The sequence below is a fragment of the Scomber scombrus genome, chromosome 11 (genome assembly GCF_963691925.1).
Source record: "Scomber scombrus chromosome 11, fScoSco1.1, whole genome shotgun sequence".
NCBI lineage: Eukaryota > Metazoa > Chordata > Actinopteri > Scombriformes > Scombridae > Scomber > Scomber scombrus.
In genome coordinates, this window is record NC_084980.1 from 26,092,215 (window position 1) to 26,112,095 (window position 19,881).

The 19,881-nt window shown below is 37.6% G+C and overlaps 3 protein-coding genes across 3 annotated transcripts; 2 read left to right on the top strand and 1 right to left on the bottom strand.

The window, feature by feature from the left end:
* Positions 1 to 167: 167 nt before the first annotated feature.
* Positions 168 to 4,791, top strand: cdcp2 (CUB domain containing protein 2). Its single transcript, XM_062428258.1, has 6 exons — positions 168 to 234; positions 454 to 801; positions 1,276 to 1,617; positions 3,159 to 3,512; positions 4,183 to 4,361; positions 4,486 to 4,791. The coding sequence occupies exons 1-6, from the start codon at positions 168 to 170 to the stop codon at positions 4,789 to 4,791; spliced, it is 1,596 nt and encodes a 531-aa protein (XP_062284242.1).
* A 696-nt stretch (positions 4,792 to 5,487) lies between these two features.
* On the bottom strand, positions 5,488 to 9,924 carry tceanc2 (transcription elongation factor A (SII) N-terminal and central domain containing 2). The gene is made up of 4 exons (XM_062429349.1): positions 9,604 to 9,924; positions 8,496 to 8,637; positions 7,677 to 7,870; positions 5,488 to 5,948 (listed from the first exon to the last, which is right to left on the bottom strand). Exons 1-4 carry the CDS (start codon positions 9,700 to 9,702, stop codon positions 5,760 to 5,762), a joined length of 624 nt encoding a protein of 207 aa, XP_062285333.1. The 5' UTR covers positions 9,703 to 9,924; the 3' UTR covers positions 5,488 to 5,759.
* A 2,000-nt stretch (positions 9,925 to 11,924) lies between these two features.
* Positions 11,925 to 19,313, top strand: tmem59 (transmembrane protein 59). Its single transcript, XM_062429375.1, has 8 exons — positions 11,925 to 12,120; positions 12,355 to 12,460; positions 14,292 to 14,386; positions 15,402 to 15,554; positions 15,670 to 15,742; positions 16,672 to 16,795; positions 16,927 to 17,044; positions 18,577 to 19,313. The coding sequence occupies exons 1-8, from the start codon at positions 11,965 to 11,967 to the stop codon at positions 18,727 to 18,729; spliced, it is 978 nt and encodes a 325-aa protein (XP_062285359.1). The 5' UTR covers positions 11,925 to 11,964; the 3' UTR covers positions 18,730 to 19,313.
* The last annotated feature ends 568 nt before the right edge of the window (positions 19,314 to 19,881 follow it).

A 19,881-nucleotide genomic window follows, 5' to 3' on the forward strand; every position in this document is an offset into this window, starting at 1 on the left:
AGCGTATCGGGTTCCTCATTCAGGCTGTGGATGCATTTTTCAAAGTCCTATTACCTCTACACAGGAACAACTGATGTCTCAAGGCTGGACGCTATGACCCTGCCGTCGCCCGTCTCTGCTGTTAATGTAGCTGAGGCGTGACAAAGGCCGAAATCAACAATAACAACATGAGTCTCAGGGTGGCTTTCCTGATTCATGTCCTGCTGCTTGTTGACGAGGCTGAATCTAAAAAGGGTGAGTTGCTTTTTTTTAAACAAAATAGACAGAGAGAAGTGTATCCTGCAGGTACTGTATGTAGTAAAGAAAGTTGGGCCTCAGTTGTTCAATTTCAGCTTGTAATACACTTTCAGATGTGTATCTTGTTGCTAGAAAATAGTAAAATAAGTAAGCAAGAGAAGAGCCATCTTTACTGTCTTTGAGTGGTAATGAAACTATTTTTTGTGTAATGATAAGGAGTCAAATGTGGAGGAATACTCTCTGCTCCATCTGGCAATATCTCCAGTCCAAACTTCCCAGGCCCATATCCCCACAACATTGACTGTTCCTGGCTAATTGTGGTGGCAGAGGGCTCATCCATCCTCCTCACCTTTAACCACTTCGAGCTGGAGTACCACGCCAACTGCGCTTACGACTACATCAAGATCTACAACGGCATATCTGAGGATGAGGGGAACCTCCTCGGCACGTTTTGTGGAGACATATCCCCGCCTCAGTTCACTTCGTCCTGGAATGTCATGTCTATTATCTTCCATTCAGATCGCCATGTGGTGTACCGGGGGTTCAGTGTTGGCTACAGAAAAGGTAACTCATCATCATATTTTATACAATGTACAATGTGAGAGCTGGTGCAATGGAGTGGATTCTTTCTGGCCAACATAATAACTACTTTTCAATGAATATGTTTATTATAGAAATCTCTTTTTTTTTTTTTTACCTTAGTCTCACAGGAGAGTGCACATCTCACCAAAGCCTTATACAGAAAAACAAGATTTAAGAGCACATGCTGCAAGGTGCATGGCATTATAAGCTTAAATGGTTTATACACTTTATAAGCTGTCTTGCCTTCACGAGGGGTGAGATTATTTTATTAGTTTCCTTATAGTCCACTGAACAGTCATGTGACATACAGATGACTGACATACACAAAACATCATCTTTAGAACATTAGAACATGCTCTAGAAATTGTTGTGCCCATTAATTGTTGTCTGCAGTGTTTCTCCTTTCCAAATATGCAAATGTAAGGTGCATCTAAATGTTCTCTCCATCCTGTCTAGATGTGTGTGGTGGAGTCCTCACTGGCCTCTCAGGTATTATCTCCAGTCCAGGCTACCCTCAGGAGTACAGCAACAATGCAGACTGCTCCTGGGCCATCCACGTGTCCAACGGCAGTGTGGTCACCCTTGTCTTCTTAGACTTCCAGCTGGAAAACAATGAGGGATGTAATTTTGACTTTGTCGCTATGTTTGATGGCCCTACAGTCACACACAGACACCTGGGTAAATACTGCGGGGCTGATACTCCCCCTAACACAGTCACAACATCCAACCAGCTTCTGGTGGTCTTCAAGTCTGACTTCAACATTGGGGGACGAGGGTTTAAGGCTTACTACTACTCAGGTAACTACCTCACACCGTTATGCAGCTTAATGTTTTCAGTATTTAAGAATTGAGGAAAAAGGACTATGGTCAGTTATCAGTCATGTGACATACAATTACTCTGTAACTTTCTGGTTTACATAAAGCAACTTTTATCCAAATCCAATTTATACACCTATGAGATGGTCTGCTGTGAAATCCAAAGACTTGGGCTTTAGAAACAGGGGAAAATGGGATCTATGATAAAGGTGACAGAACTATAGAGTAGCTTGTCAGTCCGTGTAGAGGCAAGACTGAAAAACATTACATCATACGTGAAGTTTGAAACTAAACACATGAAAATATGACACAAAAGACCATCTGATGAATGAAAATTGAACACTTTTGCAGCACAAAGCGACCAACCTGGTAGAGCAGCATCCCTACCGCAAACAATAACAGCTAGCCTGTCTCTGTCCAAAATCCACCTACCACCACCTGTAATATGGAGGACAATCAGTGTTATGAAAATGGTTATTAAGCTCACAAATTAACATGTTGTATCTTGTTTATTTAAATCATAAAAAAAACACTAATTGGTTAAAAAAGGAACTATTTCTTGTGATATGCAGTGACTCAAGGTAGTCACTAAAACTGCAAATCAGTGTTTTTTTTTGGCTGGATTAAACAAAAATGATGCAATGATGTTAATTGGAGCACATTAGAGGTGCTGGTAATACCTTTGGACAGGACCAGACTAGCTGTATTCCTATTTTTATTCTTCTTTATGTTAAGCTGCTGAATCCAGCTTTATATAAGTATCAAATTGGTGTTAATCTTCTCGTTTACGTATGGCAAGAAAAGTTGATATTTTCCAAGATTGCTAACTTCCTTTAACCCTCCTGTTGTCCTCAGGTCAAGGAAGGAAGGAAGGGATGAGGAAGGGAGGAAAGAAGGAAGGAAGGAAGGAAGGAAGGAAGGAAGGAAGGAAGGAAGGAAGGAAGGAAGGAAGGAAGGAAGGAAGGAAGGAAGGAAAGGAGTAAGGAGGGAGGGAGGAAGGAAGGAAGGAAATGAGTAAGGAGGGAGGGAGGGAGGAAAAGAGGAAGGAAAGAAGGAGAGAAGGGAGAAAGGAAGGAAGGAAGGAAAGGAGTAAGGAGGGAGGGAGGAAAAGAGGTAGGAAGGAAGGAGAGAAGGAAGGGAGGGAGGAGGGAAGGAAGAAAGGAAGGAAGGAAAGAAAGGAGTAAGGAGGGAGGGAGGGAGGAAAGGAGGAAGGAAGGAAGAACGGAAGGAAGGAATGAAGGATGGAAGGAAGTGAGGAAAGAAGTATGAAAGGAGGAGGGAGCAAAGAAAGAGGGAATGAGGGGAAGAACGAAGGAAAAATTTAAGAAAGAGGGAGGAAGGAAGGAAGGAAGGAAAGAAGGAACAGTCAAAAGAGATGGGGTCAATTTGACCCGGGAGGACGACAGGAGGGTTAAAGTGTGAGTGTAGAATCCCAAAATGCCAATATTGAACTAAAAACACAGCAGTGAACTAACATCATAAACAAAGCTGAGTAACTTTTCTGATCACCTATATCCGAACAGGTGAATGCCAGCAGTTCCTGTCTACTGTAAGTGGAAACTTCAGCAGCCCTCATTTCCCCAACATCTACCCCAACAACATTAACTGCCACTGGAGCATCAGTCTAGGAGCTGGATACCGCATCAAAATCGACTTCCCTTTCATGGACCTGGAGGACCGCAACAGTCTTTCAGATGAGTGTGACTACGACTCTGTGGCAGTTTACGACGGGGACAGCCAGGCGGACGCCCTGCTAGGACGCTGGTGTGGCAGGGAGGAATCTCCCACTATCATCTCCAAGGGCAACAAATTGCTGGTGGTACTAAACACAGACAGAAACGAAGCTCATAGAGGATTCACTGCTTCTTATCTTGGAGGTAAATGTTCACTCTTCAGGCATTTGATAAATATTTGATAGAATGTTAATTCTACTTATTCTGTGGGTGATGTAGGTTTAACCTTCGTGTCGTCCTCCCGGGTCAAATTGACCCCGTCTGTTTTGACTCTTCCTTCCTTCCTTCCTTCCTTCCGTCTGTCCTTCCTTCCTCCCTCCCTCCTTCTTTCCTTCCCTCCTTCCTTCCTTACTCCCTTCTTTCTTTCCTCCCTCCCTCCTTCTTTCCTCCCTCCCTCCTTCCTTTCCTTCCTTCCTTCCTCCTTTCCTTCCTTCTTCCTTCCTCCCTTCCTTCCTCCTTTCCTTTCTTCTTCCCTTCCTTCCTTCCTTCCTTTCTTCCTTCCTCCCTCCCTCCTTTCCTTCCTTCTTCCTTCCTTCCTCCTTTCCTTCCTTCCTTCCTCCTCCCTTCCTTCATTATTCTTCCCTTCCTCCCTCCTTCCTCCCTCCCTCCCTCCTCCCTTCCTTCCTTGACTCGAGGACAACAGGAGGGTTAAGTCATGCATCTCCTACTGTTTATAAGTCTGAATCTCAGCTAATATCCTCCGCCTTAAATGCAAAGTATTCACCTCTACAAACATCTCTTTTCCTTGCCATTATTGTGCTGCTCTTTAAAAAGTGTGCATTATGTCTTTTTTCCCCCCCTCCTACAATCCAAGTGGTACCTGTAAACGTTAGCTGCACAAGATCAGAATTCACCATTTTGATATCCCAGCAGTCGTTACCTCAGATGGACCGTGAGAGAATCTACCTGGGAAACCCAACCTGTACGGCCCAGCTAACGGCCACCGCATACAAGATACTTGCTCAGTTTGTCAACTGTGGCACTGCCAGCCAGGTGACTAACCACAGTCTCATGTCTCACTCACTGATGCACCATAATAGGGAATGATTAAGCATACTTATCAGGGGTGTTTTTTCCTTTTTTGAGTGTAACACTGTGACTTCTGATCCCCTCACAGAAACATCGGAACATCACCATGCTGGTAAACAAACTCTACATTGATTTCTCTGACGGGAAACAGCAGAATGTGCAAGAATATAAGTTGCGGTGTGACGCCCAGCGGAAAATAGCATCAGTGTCCATCATCTCAGAGGCGGAGCGTCGTCTGGAGGAGCAGGCCCAGCAAACTGACAGTGGCAGTAATGAACATAGAGGGGATCAGGAAGCTGAGCCTCATGACTTGAGTGATATTGTCTTCATTAGCATCTGTGTTCTGGCTGTCATCCTCATGGTGATAGCTATTGTTTGGCTGGTGCTTCTTTAGTTACACACTGTATATGGGTCAATGACAAACAAAGGTTGGCAAGATGAGCAATTCACATATATCTTTAAAAATTGTCCTAAAAGCATTTTGTATTTTGGTTGGTTTTATGTCATATGAAATGACATTTGCATCATTTCCTTTTTTTTAACCTAAAGTAAGACTGAATTATCCTGAAAATGTCAAATAGTGTAACCACAAAGGAATGATAAATATTAAATATTTTATCCACCTACAGTGTATTTAAGTGTACAAATAATTTCTTTATTTAAAAAAAATAAAAATAAAAAAATTGGTGAAAAAAAAATGATTCCCCAGATTAAATTGAATATTTAAAACAATTGTATTCCATTACCTTTATTTAATATTAAAAAAAATGTAATGTAATGTAAGTTTTTATGGACATTTTTGCCATAAACCTCTAATATATTCTGTCAAAATGGATTAAAAGCAGAAATGTGATAAAAAGATAATGTGTGCAAGTTATTCATACATTTATTTTCATATTTTAACCCCTTTAAATTTGACTAAACCACATGGACACCAACATAACGTCATTGACTCATATACTAGAGTCTCTCTAAAGGCACTCTACCATATACATACGGTTTTATCCAACAGAAGAAAGTACACCAGGCCTGAGGTTGTTATATTTGTAAATTATATTTTGTATAAAAATGTTCAGTAATGGTATAAAAACAATGCACCTATTCACAAAAAAAATCATGCATGATTCTCGTATAAAAGAATAGCATTATTATCATCCACACCAACAATAAAATGCATATTCTTAACAATTCATGAAGTCATAAAATAGTTTAAGAGTACCGATGTGCCACAAAATGTAAAGGCATTTTTTTTATCTCCTTCACAGAAAAAGAAAAAGAAAGAAAAAACAATAGAATGTACAAGCATCAAAAGCTTCGACAACTTTCAAGTAAAGCATATTGAAGTTTTTGATGTGCAGTCAGTTATTTCTTGTATTTAGAAACCAGCTGGTTGACTGACGTCGTGCTGTCCTTCACTTGAGTTCTGATGTCAGGGTTGTGTTTGAAGGCAAAGACCAGCGCTCTCACAGTCCGTCTGTATGAGCTGCTGACTAACCGAGAGCTCTGGTGAAACACTTCTCTCTCAATGTTGTCTATGAGACCAGAATCCTCCTGTAGGTCAGATAAGAAAATACACAAAAGATCAAACAGCATGAACATAAGTCATTTAATATTCAAGTGATAAGCTAGCCAGAGACAAATAGATAAAATATTAACATGTTCTCATTCTTAAGCAACCAAAAACACTGTTAACCCTCCTGTTGTCCTCGAGTCGAGGAAAGAAGGATGGAAGGAAGGAAGGAAAGATGGAAGGATGGAAGGAAAGATGGAAGGATGGAAGGAAGGAAGGAAGGATGAAAGGAAAGATGGAAGGATGGAAGGAAAGATGGAAGGATGAAAGGAAGGAAGGATGGAAGGAAGGAAGGAAAGATGGAAGGAAGGAAGGAAGGAATGATGGAATGGAGGAAGAAATAAGGAAAGGAGGGAGGAAGAAGGAAGGAGGGAAAGATGGAAGGATGGAAGGAAGGAAGAAAGGAAGGAAAGAAGGAAAGAAAGATGGAAGGAAGGATGGAAGGATGGAATGATGGAAGGAAGGAAGGGAGGATGGAAAGATGGAAGGGAGGCAGAAGGAAGGAAGGAGGGAGGAAGGAAGGAAGTAAGGAAGGGAAGGAAGGGAAGGAAGGAAGGAGGGAGGGAGGAAGGAAAGAAAGTGAGAAGGAGGGAGGAAGGAAGGGAGGAAAGAAGGAACAGTCAAAACAGACGGGGTCAATTTGACCCGGGAGGACGACACAAGGGTTAAAAGAGGGTTTCTTATATTTTGTCCACCCCATTAACATGCAAAATATTAGGAACACTTTTCAATGTAATGCACTCCAGTACACCATGACCACTGAGTGTAATATATTTATGGGTCAATGACGTATAAGGATTTTCAACAACTCAATTGTAGAATAATAAAAACAAGCATATCTAATGCAGTAGTTCAAACATTCAGAATGTTGTGTAACTGAAAATTCATATTATTAATTGAAAGTGATTTTAGTGGGTTTTTCAAGATTAATTGGCACTGGCCTTAAAAAAAGTCCTGTGGTGCGACCATGATTCATCTTGAAATATCTTATATAAATAAAAGATCATCATTTACAAAAATTTAAAAAAAAAATGCAAATACTTTTTTTCCAAACACTTTATATTACTGAAAACTTGTAAAAAAAAAAAAGAAAAAAAAAAGATGTGAAGCGTGTTAAGTCAATTAATTTATTTCAAGATGAATCATGGTCGCACCACATGACTTTTTTTAAGGCCAGTGCCAATTAATCTTGAAAAACCCACTAAAATCACTTTCACATTGTAATATGAATCTTCAGGTACACAACATACTGAATGTTTGAACTACTGCATTAGATATGCTTGTTTTTATTATTCTAAAATTGAGTTGTTGCAAATCCTTATACGTCATTGACCCTTGTATATATTTTTATTTTTATTTTTTATTTTCCAGGAACATTAGGAGAGAAGCTAGTTTTTCTAATTATTTCATATTTGAGTAATATATATAAATTCATGTAATGATTAAATAGTGCTGTTTGAAGCATGGATCAAGTATATTGATTTTAAGTGGACCATATTGGTTAGATATTGATCTTCAGATAGCTACACAGCATCACATGGATGCATTAAACTACAAAAAGCTACAATATGATTTTAACTCTGATGCCAAAAAAACCCCAAAAAGAAAACCCTCAATTAATATTCCCAAAATAACAAAACATATGTCATGTACAATGTGAAATAAAGGCTAAATAAACAGCGAGCAGTCACTGAGATGCTCCTCCTCACCTTGACCTCCAGGGCTTCAGCCATTAGTCTCCTAGCGTTGCTCCTCAGTCCTTCAGATTGTTTGTCGGAGCGAACTTCAATAGACGGCTTATTGGAGTTCTCCTCAATGAACGTCCTCCAGTCCGTGTAAACCTTTGCTGCCATTGAACTCACCTCAGGGTCCGGATGCTTCCGCATTTTGTTGACAGTGTGACCTTAGAGGAGAGAAAAAAGATAAAGTGAGGTTAATGACTGGTCTGGTGCGTATGAAGCAAACACAGGTTAATATTGCTTTAACAATGCAGTGAAGGCCAACTGCCGACTTGTCCCCACATAATACAGTATATGTCGTATAGTTTAGGATATGAAGATAAATCGATTCAATGATCAACGAGCCAACGAGCCAACAGCATCGACGCAAAATGAAAACATCTGTCAGACATCAATGCATGTCATCATCTATAAGCTGGGCTTTTATTTTGAAATTCTCCTGGCACGTCTGCAGCACGTCAACACATTAGACACCACAGTTTTGAAAGAGAAGCAAAAATCCTGCTTAATCCTACTCAATATTTTCTTTAACAGTATGTGTACATTTTACAGCTCAATATATCAAAATGTGGCATTTACAGTGAACAGGAAGTCTATTTTTACTCTTTATTTAAATGTCTGGTTGAGTCGCTTTTTCTGTTTTGATATGAATGGAGGTGATGGATTGATCGCTGGAATCGAGATAATATCGTATTGTGAAGAAACTTGTGATTTACACCCCTAGTGTTCAGTGTGACTTCCTGAGCAGCAGCACACCAACATCTTATTATAAAGGTTTCCTCAGCCTACCTATCTTTGTGGACTTGAGCACCTCCCTGGATGGGATCTTCTTGCTCAGCTCCGTCAGGGCGGACAGCAGGTTGTCCCTGTTCTGCTCCGGCAGCTCCAGCATGGACTTGTAGCGCATGATGTCTTCAATCACGACAACCCTCTGTAAGAAACACAAGACAATGCAATGATTAAGGAAATACAGACATTAGGAACATACATTCACTTTTTTTAAGCAAATACATTTTCAGTATTTGTTAATAAAAGTGTCAAAAAGGTGATAATTCTGCTTTATGTTTATTACTGAAGTCGTACTAAGTGGTGGTCGCTACTGGGGTGAATTATATTGACTTGTGTAGGGTTGGACCAATACTGTATTTTTGGGGCCAATGCCGATACCGATATTAAGGAGTAAAATAATTCCTATATCGATATGTCAGCCGACAATTATATATATAAAGAATATATACAGAAAGATACATTTTTTGCATTGATCCCTTAAATGTACTTATCAAACCATCAAACACTTGTGACAAATATATGTAATTAAGGTAAAAGTAAAATAAACTACACTGGGAATTGAATCATTATAAATAACTATAACTAACTAAACTAACTCAATAACAACAACAAAAAAAAACCATATAACAAAAAAAATGTACATATATATTTAACTTAAATTAAGAAAAAGAAGCAAATATACATTAAATGTTCCTTATATAACTTAGGTACATAACGGACAACATATAGAATACCAATATATCTGTGATAGGCCAATATAGGCTGTCAATATCAGCTGACTGATATATTAGTCTGGCTCTAGACTGGTGTTAATAATATTTTGCTCCTCTCATGTATGTTATTGGAGTGGACAAAATATTAAGAACACCATTCAATAGCCTATAATGCACCCTAATACACCACCATCACCCACTATGACCTCAATAATAAACATAAAGTAGAAGTGTCTCTATTCTGACAGTATAAGCTTCATAAATGTAGAGTTTGAAGCAGAGATGTTATATTAGATTACATTATATAACTCAGGTGTATCTAATAAATAAGGGCCAGAGAGTGTATATCACACAGCAGCACTGGCTAAACCTGGTTACCATCACATGAAACTCACCCTTAAAGATTCAATTGTCGTTTGCTTATAAACCTTTCCATTGCTCTTCGCCTTTTTAGGTGATTCACCTTTAGGCAGACGCACTAAAAACTTGTCCATCTCCAAAACACAATATATATAGGAGGCTACCTCAGTTAGCAGACTGGCTGGGTAATTTTTGACTATTCACTAAAAAAATTGTAAAAAAATTGGGCTCAAAACAAGCACATGTTAAAGGTAACCTCAGTTCAGGTCAGTCAGCAGAAGCGTCTATATGAATAATGTGCCAATATATAAGAATAATAGACAGAAATCCTCTGTTAAGTGAAGCTAAATGCCCTGTACTGCTATGGTACTAATGTTGCGTTCAAGCGCCCTCGGAAATGCAACAATCTAATCATCGACATTTTGCTGCTGCATAAAGTGCTGCTGCTGGTTTGACTTTATCCTGTCATAATATAATACAACATCTAATACAACAGCATGAGACATACTGTGACATAAAATGAGAACAAAAAGAAGAACAAAAACAAGAATTGATCAAAATCATGAAAACAGGAAGGGCATAGGTTATAAAATACAATACATTTATTCAGGTATCAATCATTTATCTCAACAGGAACGTGATTATCAGGGTTGAGGAGTAACTAGTTGTAATTTAATCACAAAATAAATGTAACTGTAATCCATTACAGGTCCTGAGAATAAATGTGCAATTAAATGAAAGTTAGTAAATGTTAATGATTACAAAGATCTCTAAGATTTTGCTCAAGAGAAGGGCTTTTCCTCATTTTTTAATATTTAACATGCTACTGAATACATATATTTTGCTGATTTTAATGGTTTGAAATCAATATTTTTTATATGTTGTAAATAAATCATGATGTGGGCTTAACTGGTGTCACAGTACCAATTAAGCCCATGCCAGACTTTTGACTTTTTTCATAAAATATCTTTAATTTATATTCCAAAATCTACATGAACCAATGTATACATTTACAAATGAGAGATACATCTTGCTTTATAAGAAATTATCTCCCTTATAAATGATGTCAGTATCCATGAAAAACACCTGAACTTAGATTTTGATGGGCTTAATGGGCACACAGTTGAAAATATTAATTTGAAAATTTGAAAATTTGAAAAGTAATCAAATGTAATATCACATTACTTTGATTAGGTAATTGAAATAGTAACATTACTTATAACATTTTAAACAGGGGAACTAGTCATTTGTAACCTATTAAATTCCTAAAGTAACCTTCCCAACCCTGCTTACATCAAACCAGTGCTATCACTTTTATGGTGTCTAAAAACTACAGTATGTTCACGTCAAACTATTGTTCACTATGTTTCTTGATCAAGTGACACTGCTGTGGGAGGTGTATTTGCATCTCTTGTGTTATGCCAGTGAGCACATTGAGTGGTTGCTTTGTCCTGGATGACTCTGCAACATTTAAATGATTAAAGTTAAATGCATTCAGTGCTTTTCCGTCAAGTGATTCTGCAAGACTGCACACAATTGCACTGACTTCCTGTGTGATGATATCTAATGGGGTAGTGAGTTATTGTAGACAGACAGACATAGACATTCAGTAATGAAGCATTACACAGCTTGATTACCATTGTAAAGTGAACAGAAAGTCTATCTTTGAATCAGGGAGCACTTACACAGCACATAAATACATAAACACTTTTTGACTGAACCAATTAATATATTTTCAAATGCACACAGTTGAAAATATGAATTAGAAAATTAGAAAAGTAATCAAATGTAATAAGTCACATTACCTTGATGAGGGACTTTAAGTGCATTTTGCTGACAATACTTATGTATGTTTACTTAAAATGAGACTTTGCATATGTTTTTTTTTATTGTGGTATTGCTACTTTAACTTAAGTAAAAGTTCTGAGTACTTCTTCCATCTCTGTGGGTGAGTTATATATCCAAACATGTAACTTTATATATAATAAAATATAATATAATAAAAACACAACTGAGGCACGACTGTCATGAATAAAGATAATAAATAAAAAACTGTGAAGGTGAGTCAGTGAGTTATTGCAATTGTTGAGGTAGTATTGAACGTAAGTGAAATATTGCTACTGAGTGTAAAAAACAACTTAAATAAATAGTTACATAATTTAATAAGGTAACTAGTAATCTGTAACCTATTACATTTCCAAAGTAACCTTCCCAACCCTGTCAGTGGTCAAAAGCTACAAGAGAGCTGTGAGGATTGCGAAATTTCCGAGGAGCACTTAAACACAACCAAACATGAACAAACACTCGCGTTGAGGGCGCATATCTCGCGAGATTACCACAGATTAAGGAGGAGGAATCGAGCGTGTGGTTGTTTGTTTAGGTTTTTCGCAGACAAAATGGGGACTGTTCATTCCTTTGTCTGTATTTTGGGACTGTTGGTCCTGCTCGGGTACTCTTCAGCATCCTCCGATGTATTTGACACCGTTTTGGGGAACACGGCCTCTTGTCACAAGTCGTGTGAAATGACATACAGTTTGCACACGTATCCGCGGGTGAGTTACTCTTCATGTTGAGGAAAGTCATTTCTGCTAACGTGAGCAAAGACAAACACAAAAAAATGGGGGGGCCCCCTGTATAGTTCACTCTGTTATAAAACCTGCAGTTTTAATTATAATGTGTTATTGCATGGGAGATGTTTGGTTTATGTCCGCCATGTCTCACAGATGCTGTTGTTGTTGTGTTTCTTCTTCTTCGTCTTCGAGGCATTCAACTGGTTTGTTTTGCAGGAGGAGGAACTGTACGCCTGTCAGAGAGGCTGTCGTCTCTTCTCCATCTGCCAGTTTGTTCGTGACAGCGATGATCTAAATCAAACCAAATCTGAATGTGAATCAAGTAAGATATGAATTTAGACGTTAACCTCTGTAATTAACCCCTCCTGCATTCATCCGCTCAGGCCTCTCATATAATAATAATAAGCTCTGTTGGCCAAGTGTGTTTACAAAGGGACCGACCGATACTGGAGCCGATGCACACACCGATATTAAGCAGGGCTGGGTTTAGTTTAATTGCATAATTTTCAATATATGAATGGTTTAAATAAATGACCACTACATATATATATATTTTAATAATATATGCACGTTTTGTTTTTACAGATAATTGTATTCATGCTCAGAGTGGGGGGTAAAAAATCTGAAGCAGCAGAAAAATTGGAATTACTTACTCTGCAATTTTCATACTTTACAAACTAATCCAGTGGGCCGGATTGGACCCCTTGGTGGGCCAATTCTAGCCCGCGGGCCATATGTTTGACACCTCTGGTTTAAAAAATGATGATACTAGTACCCTTAAAGTGATACCTATACACATTTAATACTTCATTTGATACCCATAATGTGAATAGACGCATTAAATTGCATAAAATGCCACCACTCCTCCACATCTGAATGATTAGATTTTTACATAAATGCATTTTGAAATTTTTCAAATTATTAAGACTTACAGACAATCACGTCACATTAAATCGAATAACGCTTGCGTTGATTGGTTGTGAGCAAGTCCATTCAAATGGTCATATTTTGTAGCTCTGGGTACAAAAAGGATCGATTGCAGGTACTGTTTGAAAAGAGACGTTTCGATACTGCTTGGTATCGATTTATTTTGGTACATACATTGAAGGTATTGATTACTTTTTTTCCCCCCCACTTATTTTTTTATTAATTTTAAGATGAATAAACAGAAACAAGGCATAGACTTTTTCTTCACAAACATCAAAATACCACAAAAACAAACAAACAAACAAAAAACATACCAATAACCACGTGGAAATAAATAATAATAAGATAAAAAATTTAAATAAATAAATAAATTAAGAAAGAATGAAATAATAATAATAATAATAAAAGGTATTGATTACTGATACCCAGCCCTAATATTAAGGAATAAAAAAAAAACGATATCAATATATCACTGGATAATGCACTGAATCAGTGAACTACACTGTGAATTTAATCATTATTATTAACTATAACTAACTAAATAACAAAAAACACCCATTTATGTATATATTAAACTTGAAATAATAAGAAAAAGTATCAGTACATTAAATGCAGACTTTAAAGAATATCGGACAACATATACGCCGATACCAATATATCTGTAATAGGTCAATATGGGCTGATAATATCAGCTGACTGATATATCGGTCGAGCTCTAATGTTTACACATACAAGGAAGTTAAATGCGGTTTAGTGGATCTCAGTGTGCTTACACAGCATACTAACAATCCTCAAGAATATACACAAGACATGATTATAAACAGGTGAAATAGCTTCTGTGAGCTGTAAACAGGATGCAAAGAGTGCTTAAAAGCTTATAAAAGACATGTTATTTTATATAAATACAGTAGGTGGTTGTAAACATTATAAACAGCCTGTTCAGATATAAAGCAATGAGTGAACTGTGTTGCAGTAAATGTGTATAATTTGTAGGCAGAGTGGGTGTTATAGTTTTAACAGTGGGTATCATATGGCTTATTATCTATGTTATCACCCTTTAGTAAAGCTGTAAACAATCGTTCGTCTTTAGTCAGCTCTATGTTTACACACCCGATTCCATTAAAATGCACACTTGCCCGAAACACCTCTTTGTCCTTTTGTCTGTAATCCTTCCATAATCCTGTTTTATCATCTGTTTCCTCTCACCACCTCCAAAACCTCCGCAGCCTGTCGCGAAGCCTACAAACAGTCAGATGAGCAGTACGCCTGTAACCTGGGCTGCCAGAATCAGCTCCCGTTCGCTGAACAACGGCACGAACAGGTACGCTGCCCGAACCGGCCGAAACTCATACAGTGAAACACAAAAAGTCCTGTGATGAAACCTTTTTATATCTGGTATAATAATGTTAAAAAATGTTTTAAAGAGGGGATAACTCAACTTTTAGGTTCATTTTGGAAGCTGTACTTTATGCTGATATTGAATTATATTGTGTTATTATTAGGGCCGGGACTCGATTTAAAAAAAAAAAAATTAAAAAAAATTAATCTAATTAATTAAAGGCTTTGTAATTAATTAATCGAAATTAATCGCATATAAATATTTGACCTGAGAACAGTGAGAAGTAATTTTTTTCACATGGCTTTTTAGTATACGATTGAATAATGACTGAATACATAAGCTTAAGCAACACAAATATTGTTTATTTTTGTTCAAGTCCAACAGACCAGTGCAATTTTTGCCATTAAGTGTAGCAATAGCATATTTAGAAATATAGTACATTTCAGAAATTAGCTAGCTACCACAGTAGCGTCCATGCTAGCTGCTATATGTTTTGCATTGAGGTGATACTTGAGGCTCGATGTGCTGCGGTGATATGCAAATTCCTTGCACACAACCATGCTCTTATCCACACTTCCATCCACGGGGCCAACCAAAGCGGTCTCATCAGCTACTTTGTTCATGTTCACTGTGGTTTGTTGTTGTCTGAACTACGCTAGTTGGTGCTCCAGTATAATCGGTCCGCCTGAAACTCATCCAGTGAGAAACGTTCCGCGGTGCAAAAATAAGTGTGCGTCAATTTTTTTAATGCGTTAATTATTGTGTAATTAATTAATCTTAATTAACGTGTTTAAGTCCCGGCTCTAGTTATTATTTATCTGTTATTTACTCAACCTTAAATATAGATGCAAAAGGAAACACTCCTCAGTATCCAAGTTTAATCAAACCTCTTTAGAGCTGTTTGAGCAAAAATTGAACTTTAATAAAACATCTTTCAAAGTGCTTTTTTTCCAAGATTGACAAATATGTCATCTAAAAACTTCTTTTGTTTTTGTAGTTGGAGGCCATGATGCCAAGGATTCACATGCTGTACCCCTTGACTCTGGTCAGAGGGTTTTGGGATGATATGATGAGTCAGGCACACAGCTTCATCACCTCCTCATGGACTTTCTACCTCCAGGCCGATGATGGCAAAGTTGTCATATTCCAGGTAAGATACTAAAAATTGAGCAAACCACGTTATCTCTTCTAATATTATGCATGTTAACAGTATTTTAAAATTTAGAACAAACTTTTAACACTTTGTTCTGTTTTCTGTTTAACAGACTGAACCTCAAGTCAAAATTTTCTCCCAGTTTGAATTGGAAAAAGACGATAAAGAGGAGCCACAAAAGAGTTGTAAGCCCTCTGTTTTTATTCTCTTAAATGATTATTATGGCAATGTTCTGTATTTTATTTATAAAAACCTCAAGCAACAATTAAATTAGCCCAAGTATTTCTTGTTTTGGCAAAACCTAATGAAGCATATGGGTCAATGACGTATAAGGATTTACAACAACTCAATTTTAGAATAATAAAAACAAGCATATCTAATGCAGTAGTTCAAACATTCAGAGTGTTGTGTACCTGAAGATCCTTATTACAATTTGAAATTAAGTGATTTTAGTGGGTTTTTCAAGATTAATTGGCACTGGCCTGAAAAAAAAGTCATGTGGTGCGACCATGATTCATCTTGAAATATCTTATATAAATAAAAGATCATCATTTACAAAAATTAAAAAAAAAAATGCAAATACTTTGTTTCCAAACACTTTATATTACTGAAAACTTGTAAAAAAAAAAAAAAGAAGATGTGAAGCGTCTTAAGTAAATTGATTTATTTCAAGATGAATCATGGTCGCACCACATGACTTTTTTTTAAGGCCAGTGCCAATTAATCTTGAAAAATCCACTAAAATCACTTTCACATTGTAATATGAATGTTCAGGTACACAACATTCTGAATGTTTGAACTACTGCATTAGATATGCTTGTTTTTATTATTCTACAATTGAGTTGTTGCAAATCCTTATACGTCATTGACCCATATTCCTCTGTCTCTAAAGGCAGCGTTCTGAAGTCTGAGAGTATTTAGACAGGATTGATGTTTTTACTAGTTTTATTCTTTTCATGTGACTTGTTCATAATAAGAAACACACCAGACTAATCCCTCAAAATCAATGAGATTTCTTAAAAATGCCCACATCAAGGCAAACACACACACAATACAAATGTGTAAATTTATAAGCATTTCTATTTGAACATAATCTTTATTTCTCATTTTCAAGTCCCCGGGTTGAGCAGCCCAGTTTACAGAGAATACCATCGCACTTTAATCCAGGAGAGAGACAGAGATATGACCGGAGACCGCAGCTATGGTGATGAATATAACCTCTTCAGCTGTCTCTCAAGGTTGGTTGGCACTCTTATAATGATGATAATAATAGTAATAATAATAATTGTTAAACTTGCTTAGTAATGCATGGTAGGAAGAGTCTCTAATGAACCACCCAAACTGAAGATTGATGCACTTTTCTCCTCAGGAACCCGTGGCTACCAGGCTGGATCCTAACCACAACTCTGATCCTGTCTGTGTTGGTCCTGATCTGGATCTGTTGTGCCACAGTGGCAACTGCTGTAGATCAGTATGTACCTGCAGAGGTAAGTTGTGCTTTTCTTGTGTTTGTTTCATTGTGTGGGCGTCACTGTGCAGAATGATGTATGTGCAGAGTTTCGAATTCATCTGTTGAAAGTAGAAAGTTTCTCCGTGCTCACCTTTTTAGGTCTGAGTATAAACGTGTACCTATGAGCATGATTTGTGACATCACAACAATCTTGGTCAAATTTCCAAATTTCTTATACAAGTGTGATGTTGGATACTTGAGACCTTCAGTGCTCATACACACCGATAATGGACAGAGGAAATAAAAAAATACTATACTCATAGATCCTGAAAAAAAGTATTATTATACACCAATTATTGTTCCAAACAGAGTATTTTTAATGGTCTTAAAACACATTTGGGTGGGGTCTTTAAGGGTGTTTTCCAGTCGCAGCCGCACCTTGTTTTTAAACTGTATCATTTTCCAAAAATGACAAACGATGTAACATTGTGTCGCGTTTATCTATGACCATGAGATAAACACCAAAGTGACCAATGAGGAGTCGTCAGCTTAACTATTACGTATTTTGGTTGGTTTAAAAATATGCGTATGTGAAACCGAAGTGTGTACTGTATGCTACATTGTAACAATTTATAGCCTGCTGCGGACCAAACAATCGAACTACAGGTCTGAAAACACCCTCATATGTTTCTCAGCACTTTCTTCCATGATTCGTTGACAGCTGCTCAAAAAAAGGCATCAGCAAAACACCTACAATGTAAACCAGTTTGTTGAACTGCAGAACATAATGTATTTTCCTTCTCTCCATATGAAACACTTCTGCTGCTTTATAATAGAGTGAACGATTGTATTTATATTCACGGTCATCACTTTTGACTTAAATCCATATTGACTATCTTATTTAATATCAACCGTCTTTCCTTCCTCCCTTCCTTCTTTCCTCCCCCTACCTTCCTTCTTTCCATCCTTCCTTCCTTCCGTCTGTCCTTCCTCCCTCCTTCCTTCCTCCCTTCCTCTTTTTCTTCCTTTCCTTCCTTCCTTCTTTCCTTTCCTCCCTTCCTCCTTTCCTTCCTTCTTCCTTCCTTCCTTCCTTCCTTCTTTTTCTTCCTTCCTTCCTCCTTTCCTTTCCTCCCTTCCTTCCTCCTTTCCTTCCTTCTTTCTTCCTTCCTTCCTCCCTTCCTTTCCTCCCTTCCTTCCTTCTTCCTTCCTCCCTTCCTTTCCTCCTTTCCTTCCTTCTTCCTCCCTTCCTTCCTTCTTCCTCCCTTCCTTCCTTCTTCCTTCCCCCCTTCTTCCTCCCTTCCTTCCTTCCTCCCTTCCTTCCTTCTTCCTCCCTTCCTTCCTTGACTCGAGGACAACAGGAGGGTTAAAAGGCAAAGAAAAAACAAACAATATTTAGAGAAAAGTCTAAAAGACGGTAAAACATTAATTTTGGGTTATTTCACATTGTGCTTTGTCTTATAAATCAACATAAACACTGTTTTTCCCTTTTAAAATTATAAATGTGTGACATGGAGACTTGATGAAGGCACAAAGACATCAACCGTCTCTTTTTTTGTGTCTTGCTTGCAGAAATTAAGCATCTACGGTGACAGGGAGTACATGAAGGAACACAAACTGACTCCATATCCAGCATCCTCCCTGCTTATCATCACCTCCAAAGGACCAGAGGAAGAAGCCGGGCCACTCCCCTCCAAAGTGAACCTTGGCCAGTCCGACATCTAGAAGCCAAAGCGGTAGCAGAGAAGGGACGTCGTCCTTTATGAATGATGAGCTGATTTTTATCCTCCGGCACAAGACTTGTGCTTCTTGTGGTCTAAGCAGGAATAACTACTTGCAGAACATTTTGTATTACTGATATAATGTCTCGTTTCCCTTTTTGAAGCTTTTAAAAGTGGAGTGATGAAAGGTTTTTTTTCTGTATATTGGTACATTTGAGGCATTATAGTATAGCGATGGCTCAACAAGTCAAATAGATTTGGGGGATTTTATTCGCCAATTTTGATTTGTGCATTAGCTATCTGTTGGTGTGCTTATTTTATTGAATAATGTTTAAAATTAACTATTTGTGACTTGAAGTTTCACCCACCTCCAACTTTTGGTAAAAATGGATTGTGCTAATATTGCAGATTCTCCCTGTCTGTTCTCATGTTTCTACTGCAGTGATTTTCAGATTATATTCAATTTTACAATAAAACTCTATGCTGTTGATTTTAATGAATAGTGACAGTGCATAGCTTTTACCTGCTTTTACTGTTGTCTGTTCTCCTAATGATGGATCAGAAATAAATTAAAATGAGTGAAATTGATGTAACTCGTTTTGCGTTTGATCTCAAATATAAAGAATAAAGTAACCAGTGAAAAAATATTAATGAGGGCTGATGTGTAAAAGGAGCCTTTGCCTTACATCAAACCAGTGCTATCACTTTTATGGTGTCTAAAAATGACTGAATGTTCACCGTTTCTTGATCAAGTACCACTGCTGTGGGAGGTGTATTTGCATCTTCTGTATTATGCCAGTGAGCGGTTGCTTTTTTTAATGTCCTGGATGACTCTGCAACACTTAAATGATTAAAGTTAAATGCATTCAGTGCTTTTCCCCGAAGTGATTCTGCAAGACTGCACACAATTGTACTGACTTCCTGTGTGATGATATCTAATGGGGTTGTGAGTTTTTGTAGACAGTGATTACCATTGTAAAGTGAACAGAAAGTCTATCTTGGAATCAAAGTCCACAGCGACTTCATTGTGTATTTTTGCATAATGTGCTCCTAATTTCACTTTACCTAGCTATTTTCCTATGCTGTGTTTTAGTTTGAATATCCTTACAACAGGCTCTTTGTCAGTCAAATACATGCTCATATCAGTGACTATGAC

Bases quoted from the DNA above. Each gene is read 5' to 3' on its own strand.
- cdcp2 (XM_062428258.1), top strand. From the start codon at position 168: ATGAGTCTCAGGGTGGCTTTCCTGATTCATGTCCTGCTGCTTGTTGAC. The intron at 802-1,275 runs GTAACTCATCAT...CATCCTGTCTAG, and splicing joins CAGTGTTGGCTACAGAAAAG to ATGTGTGTGGTGGAGTCCTC. The intron at 4,362-4,485 runs GTGACTAACCAC...ATCCCCTCACAG, and splicing joins ACTGTGGCACTGCCAGCCAG to AAACATCGGAACATCACCAT.
- tceanc2 (XM_062429349.1), bottom strand. From the start codon at position 9,702: ATGGACAAGTTTTTAGTGCGTCTGCCTAAAGGTGAATCACCTAAAAAG. The intron at 7,871-8,495 runs GTAGGCTGAGGA...CTCTCCTCTAAG, and splicing joins GCTCAAGTCCACAAAGATAG to GTCACACTGTCAACAAAATG. The intron at 5,949-7,676 runs GTGAGGAGGAGC...TCTGACCTACAG, and splicing joins CTGAAGCCCTGGAGGTCAAG to GAGGATTCTGGTCTCATAGA.
- tmem59 (XM_062429375.1), top strand. From the start codon at position 11,965: ATGGGGACTGTTCATTCCTTTGTCTGTATTTTGGGACTGTTGGTCCTG. The intron at 15,743-16,671 runs GTAAGCCCTCTG...CTCATTTTCAAG, and splicing joins AGAGGAGCCACAAAAGAGTT to TCCCCGGGTTGAGCAGCCCA. The intron at 17,045-18,576 runs GTAAGTTGTGCT...TCTTGCTTGCAG, and splicing joins ATCAGTATGTACCTGCAGAG to AAATTAAGCATCTACGGTGA.